The sequence below is a fragment of the Micromesistius poutassou genome (assembly GCF_964030765.1).
Source record: "Micromesistius poutassou genome assembly, contig: SCAFFOLD_6778, whole genome shotgun sequence".
Taxonomy (NCBI): domain Eukaryota; kingdom Metazoa; phylum Chordata; class Actinopteri; order Gadiformes; family Gadidae; genus Micromesistius; species Micromesistius poutassou.
This window is the reverse complement of record NW_028179265.1, coordinates 1-7,169: the sequence shown is the minus strand read 5'-3', so window position 1 is coordinate 7,169 and position 7,169 is coordinate 1. Positions and strand designations below refer to the sequence as shown.

At 47.6% G+C, this 7,169-nt stretch overlaps 1 protein-coding gene across 1 annotated transcript; it reads right to left on the bottom strand.

Moving 5' to 3' along the window:
* Positions 1-833: 833 nt before the first annotated feature.
* LOC311372981 (ubiquitin carboxyl-terminal hydrolase 15-like) lies at positions 834-6,862 on the bottom strand (the record flags this gene model as incomplete). The annotated part of the gene is made up of 5 exons (XM_084489864.1): positions 834-927; positions 2,282-2,343; positions 3,394-3,539; positions 4,384-4,510; positions 6,830-6,862. The coding sequence occupies 5 exons, from the start codon at positions 6,860-6,862 to the stop codon at positions 834-836; spliced, it is 462 nt and encodes a 153-aa protein (XP_084345990.1).
* Positions 6,863-7,169: the final 307 nt, after the last annotated feature.

The window sequence follows — 7,169 nt, the reverse complement described above, 5'->3', positions numbered from 1 at the left end:
GATGGATGGGGGGGGGGGGGGGGCGGTGGTGTGTGTGTGTGTGTGTGTGTGTGTGTGTGTGTGTGTGTGTGTGTGTGTGTGTGTGTGTGTGTGTGTGTGTGTGTGTGTGTGTGTGTGTGTGTGTCCCCACTCTGAAGGTCACACTACAACATGTGTATATGCAGCTCCCAGCTCTCAATGGCAACGAGAGAATGACGGAGAATAAGAATGAGCTGCAGACTGAGAAAGAGTCTGCGAAATATATGGCTTATATATGAATATACTGATTCCCTGTATCGATACAGAAAAAGAGTGCAAGACATAAATAAACCAAAGAAAGTTGAAAGGCTTTTGAAGGTAGCTTAAGAATGGAGATGGAGGGTATACACAGAGCAAATCAAAAAGAAAATGGAGGAAAGTCAGAGGACAAACCAGGCGATGAAGAAGCTCTCTGATGTGATGAGAACACACCTCCGTAGACCACCACATTCCCATCGGTCCTGACGGCCATTTTACCTTCATGTTTAAATCATTTGTCAAAAGACAAGCAGCTACATGCATTGCATGCACCTACAAAACACCAGGCTCTACTTCACACCACACTAAAAACACTCCACATGCGCTTGCTTTGGCGGCACTTTTTCTTCCATATCTGTCTGAAAAGCACTTGGGTGGGAGACTCTTGATTAAGTTAGCGCGGGTCGTCCCGGCTGAAGAAAAATTCTCAAACGACAGCCGAGCACACAGCAACACCCTCGCCCCTCGCCCCTCCACCCAAACCTCAAACCTCAAACCTCCAGCCCCCCCCCCCCCCTCGCGTCACGGCATCCCCACCCCACCCCACGCAGAGAGCCTTACTTCCTGCCGTTGAAGCTGCTGCTATGATTGTTTGTGAGAGATGAAGGTGAGATCTTTGGCAAAGCGGCTAGATTTGAAGAGCCAGGTGACCTTCAGGAAGATACGGGACAGAGTGGCGGTTAGAAAGAGGGGGGGAGGGAAAACAAATGAGGAGAGATTCAGGGGCAACCCTGCGTGTTTGCTCACGCAATGAACCACAAAAGGAAGAAATTAATTGAACAATTGAAATGAACGACTAAAGCAATGACGGCGGATTAGCTCCGCGGAGGAGCCTGCCAGTGCTTCAGACTGGAAGCACACACCGGAGGCTAAGTGAGCCCAGTGGAGACCTCAGAGAAGGCAGGCAGGGAGGCAGGGAGGGCTGCCCTCACATCACAGCCCTTAAAATATGTTTTTTTCAGGGCTGTGGTGACATCACGGTGACATCAGCGCCTTCACAGGAAGCAGACAGGAAGCTCCGTTGACGCAACCGTAGAACAAAACGCAGTCCGGCAGAACAAACAGGCCGTGCCATAGAGCATGTTGTAATGATGATGTTTAAAGAATGTGGGGTAAACTAAAAAAATCGCAGTACACATGCTACTATAATCAACGAGCGCTCGGTCTAAAACAGATGGCGTGGCTAATTCGTACAGCCAAAGAGGGGCTGGGAGGTTCTATTGTTACAATATGGTACGTTGATAACGGAAAATCAAAATGGTGACTGCAGTTAAAATTAACAATATCGGAGAGACGGCCCGCCCCCTCGTCCCCAAAATGGAAGCTCACATGGGACACAAGGCTGAGGACATCTGACAAAGCCCAGTGCAAATAATTTATTTGGAGACGAGCACAGTTATTATGTTTCGACAAAAGGCGATGACAAGTCCGACAATGTAGGTAGATCAGTAAATGTGTATGTTTTATTTATTGTGTGCAAATTATAAACCTGCTCACATGGCATCGGTTTTGAAAAATCGCTTGTATATCACTTTGTGTATTGCTTGTATGTCATTTGTACTCATTTTCTTTGACTGCAAGCGGTGCGCTGAAATATTGATCGCATTGCTGGCTTATTTTTTTTTCGTTTTTTTTATAGCCCATCATCAAATTTGAATTGATTGGTTGAGAAACATTTACTATATTTGTTTTGCTTCAGACACACACAATTATATCCACTGATGATGAGTTCAGTTTGACGTTCAATATCCCCTTTGTTGCTTTCTAATCCCAATAGTTATTCTCCATAGTTATATTCTCTATTCTATATGTTATTTATACGCTCTCTTGAGTATTGGGGGGCTTGTGTCTTTCCCTCCAGCGAGGATGGGGGGGTTCCCGTCCATCCCATCTTCTTGCCAGATGTTTCAACTCACAGCTGGGGGGGGCTCCAGCCTGTGACCCTCACTCACAGAACAGAGGTTCCCCCACAGCACCCATTCATCCAGTCATTCCGTTCACTTACTTTGACGACGTGGAACCACGCGGCCACGATCCGTCCTCGTTCTTCTGCTCGATCACCAGAACCTACGGAACATGGGAGAGAAGCATGAGACGACCTATTAAAGTAAATTGAGTGTGTTGGTAGTACTTAAGTCTTAAAGGAGTATATTTAAGATAATAGAACAAAAAGACAACAATGACACATCCACTATTCGGATACACCTATTTTTGGAAAAAGGAGGCAATAAAAAGATAAAAAGTCACTGACGCCGATCGATAATAAGACGCGAGATGACATGCCCTAGAAGCCGTGGGCCCAGGAAAGCAACGTCGGTGCAAATGTCTGTGTTCGCTCTTAACACTAAGCAGAGCGGTTGGCCAACGGAAGAGACGCTCCGGCAACCGGAAGATTCCGGTGCGATCCACTTAGCCGGGCTTTGTCAGCGGCACGCAGCAAAAGCCCCGACAATCCCTTTGAAGGGAACGACCCCCCTGAGGCCTGAATCCCCTGGCTCTATTGTAGCCAGTTGTCTGGATTCATCCGGGCTCGTACAGACTCTCTGAGGGCCAAGTTAAGGCCCAGGTGCAAATCCTGGGCCAGTTGCTGAACACAACGGACAGGAGGTTTTGCGACAATGGGAAATGTCCCGTGTCCTGTTGTCAAACTTGCTAGCCGGACATCGCCAGACCAATTCACAAATGCATGTTGATCTTCAACCACTCGATTCGTTTCCGATACACAAGGTGTTTTATCAACGGCCGCAGAACAAAACGCCTCTGGATGCAATTAGCGGTGAGACTTACAACCAATCAGTGACAAAACAACATGTGAAGATGAAGGTTCTCCCGTGCCCCAGATAACGCTCTCACCTGCCCCAGGTAAAGCTCTCACCTGCCCCAGGTAAGGGCCTCACCTGCCCCAGGTAAAGCTCTCTCCTGCCCCAGGTAACGCTCTCTCCCGCCCCAGGTAACACTCTCTCCTGCCCCAGGTAACGCTCTCTCCTGCCCCAGGTAACACTCTCTCCTGCCCCAGGTAAAGCTCTCTCCTGTCCCAGGTAAAGCTCTCAGCTGGCCCAGGTAACGCTCTCTCCTGTCCCAGGTAAAGCTCTCAGCTGGCCCAGGTAAGGGTCTCACCTGTCCTTGGTAGAGGCCAGCGTCCTGGATGGTGCTCTCCGGTTTGTTGAGGGGCTCGAAGGTGTTGCTCATGTAGCGGTTCCACAGCCGTGTCTCCTTGGCTTCGGAGATGCTGAAGAGCTTCCTCATCTCCTTCTCAATCGTCTCTGCAGAATTATGAGTCTGGTTAACACCGGGAAAAACACCTACCCCCCCATGCACATGCTTTAACACAGCCTCAGCACTGCGGATGTCCAGCAGCTAGGATCTGATGTCCCACAATCTCCTCACAAAGCAGAGTTTGAAGGAAACTGTGTGTGTGTGTGTGTGTGTGTGTGCGCGCGCATGTGCGTGTGTGTGTGTGTCAAGCATAGTCATCAAAGTGGGTTCTGTGTAGATCACTATGCCTGGTTAATAAATATAAGAGTTAAGACACCCCCAACACTTACAAAGAGCTTAAGCACTAAAAGCTTTAGTGCTCAAAGAGATTTGATTTTGATAAACACTCTTGTTGACACAGTGCATCAAATTGTCAGTTTTGGTTTGTTGAATGTTAAATGGGATGACCCTTTTATTGTTTGTAGCCAAACAGATATAGAGAACCAGTGAAGGCTGCGGCATGGGGACATCCCTACTGCATGAAAACTGTTTGTTCCCAGTTACTAAATAGTAACACGATCCAGGGTATCATTCTCTATTGTCTTTTTGTTTGTTAGAAAAGTCTATTGAGACCGAGAGGCGGAAACCATAGCATATAAGGCTCATAACGGAGTACATTTTTATACGGAATCCCTACATTAACAACAGGTATCCATGGATACTCTAATAGCCAAATCACTGTGTGAAAAGAGATCAGCCCTGGTGGCGTATCCAGCACAGTGTAACACCGTTAACCACGACAACAGTACAGGGGGGCTCGCGTGTACGCCCGTTGTGCCAGGGGGTACGACCCCTGGTTAAGGGGGTACACCGGTAAGAGTGGGGGACCGTACGGCAGGAAGCAGGACCCACCGATGCGGTCGGCCTTGCTGAACGGCCTGGTGACCACCTTCTCCATGTTGCCGTCTTCACAGAGCTTCAGCTCCGTCAGGTACACCTCCACCTTGCTGTGCTTCACGAACATCCCCTGCTCCACCACCTGGAACACAAGCGGAGAGAGACGGTGACCAGGGGTGTAAATATCAATCGATTTGTATAGATTATAGTATAGATTATTAAAAAACACACTTAAGTGTGTACAGAATACTGTTTCTGTATTCTCCATGAAAGGCAAATGATTAATTTTTTTGTTGATTTATTTGATAGATATATATCAATAGATTTAATGTAAAAGATATTGAGTATCGAGTCATATCAAATCATCGTCATGAAGGCTCAGATACACATAGAGGAGAGAGACCGGTTAGACAGAGAGAGAGACCGGTTATATACACACACAGACACTCCCTGAAACCGATGGGTTCAGCATGACAATAATGGCCTACCTCACGATACGATACGATATGTGATACATGGCCCACGATACCGAAGATAATCAATATATTATCAATATATTATCTATGGCGTCTTGGTTATAAATCGTAGGGCAGCATGGCGCCATGTGCCATACAGCGTTGTAGTGGCCACAGGGTCCACTTCCTGGGGAACCGGGATGAGTCAGGAGACCAAAACAAACTACGCTAGATTCACACTGGTGGCACTCAAAAGGAACCCCACGCACTTGTGAAAAGAAGCACGTGGTACCCTTTGGTTGCAGCAGTAGTGTAAAACAAGCCAACCTTTAGCCAGAAATCAAGCCATCTAACATTATTCCACAGCTGATTTCAAGCTAACTCTAAATAGAGATATTCCAGTAAACCTTTTATAGACTTCGACAAGACTTAAAACCATGACAGGACGGGATGGGGAATAAACTTGATTACTCGAGTACTCTTTCCCATCCTACCTGGCACCTGCCGGTAATAACCGGCCGCAGCCAGACTATTCACATCACAAATGTACACTACTATACCACCTAACCTACGCATGGTCTGATAACATCACTTACACCACACTTTCTCTAACACGGCCTACATAAAGGCTAACTCTACGACACGTCATTCATCAATGACATCACATTTGCGTATTTACCATTCATGTAATCATGGTAAATAAGGATGACGGAAGCTAGTCTTGTAGCATAGCATTTCATAACACCTTCACACCTAAAAAATCCATAGCAAATAATCAAACAAGGTCAAAACAGTGGGGCCTTAAAACCATTCTAAAAGCCTCGGAAAACCAACCCATAATTTGGGATTACTTAAACTATGAGAAGAGGATCACGAAGACGATCATAAGCACGTGCGCGTGCGTGTGTGTGCGTGTGCACACATGCACGCACGCACGTACGTGTGCGTGCGTGTGCACACATGCACGCACGCACGTACGTGTGCGTGTGTGTGTGTGTGTGACTGAGGAGTCACAGGGAACAGCCTAATTTAGTAGGGGGACAGCTGGAGGCTGGCTGACTATTTATTCCCTGCTAAAGACCCTCACACACGCATGCCAACAGACAGACCCACACACACACACACCACCAATGCCCCTTCAACCCACACTATCCAGCTGAATGAAGTGTCAGGATAACGCATACACACACAGCTCCCTACCAACACACACACACACGTAACAAAAACCCTAAAAGTACCCTAAAAGTACCCTAAACCCATAAAGTAACTCACGATCAAGCACTCATGAACACACACACACAAAAATAGAAGCATTGCCTCTTCACCCTTAAACCTAGTTTATAGTTTTAGCGCGCGAGCCGGTCCGAATAGAGAGTGACGTCATCAGTTCCCTAGCCCACCACTCAGAGCGGCGACTCGTCGTGTGTTGCGCATCTCTACAACTTTTTAGTTTCACAATAGTTTCACAACATGTTACGACCAAGCAGAGACTTTAAATGCCATAGCCGTGTGAGGACTGCCAGCACACTTCACTTACAACGCATCATGGAGACTATAAAACCTGCTTTACACCACGGCCCCCCCCCCATTGTGAGGGAAGCCCGCCTTGTCTGTCATGGCAGCCTTTCTGAATGCGGCGGGTATAAGCCATGAATTTACTAAAAAAATCACAAAATCATAAATCAAACACAACCCTAAGAGCACAGACTCTCTCCTCTTATCTTGCTCTCTCTCTTTGTCCAAGCCTGGGCCATTCAATCTGAATGTCTCTCGTCCCAACCTTCCTCCTGCCAGGCAACAACGACATGCAGCAAACAGCCCTCGGGTATGTGCGCGAGGTCCGAGAGGACAGGGCGAGACCAGCTTGCCGACGACTCCTTAATCCGGGGGGGTTAAGATGGCATCTTAAGTCTCCCGGCGCCTTAACTCGGCCCACCCTCCCAAAAGTTTAACCGAAAAAAAAGAAAAGTTAGTAAAAAAAGGCAAAAGTAAAAGAGAGAGCGGACCTCCGGGTTGTCGGGTCTTGGGGCTGGCTCCATCGTTCTGTCACCCGCAAGAAGCTCAAAATAGAACACAGGAGGCCATCTGATACCCCTTCACATACATGGCAGAGAGGGGGCGGGGGCAGCGAGAGTGAGAGCGGGGGAGACAGCCATGTTGCCATGACAAGCCAAATTTGAGGCTCAGTTCGGTTGGGCCTTCATTTACCTGTTAGCATGCTTATCCACTGGCTACCTGTTAGCAAGGCTAATAGAAGCTGAACAGCAGCTATATTATTGTACACGTATAGCGAAACCAACAAACACAGCTCTTCAGGGAGCAGTTAATTGTACTGTTATGTGGATA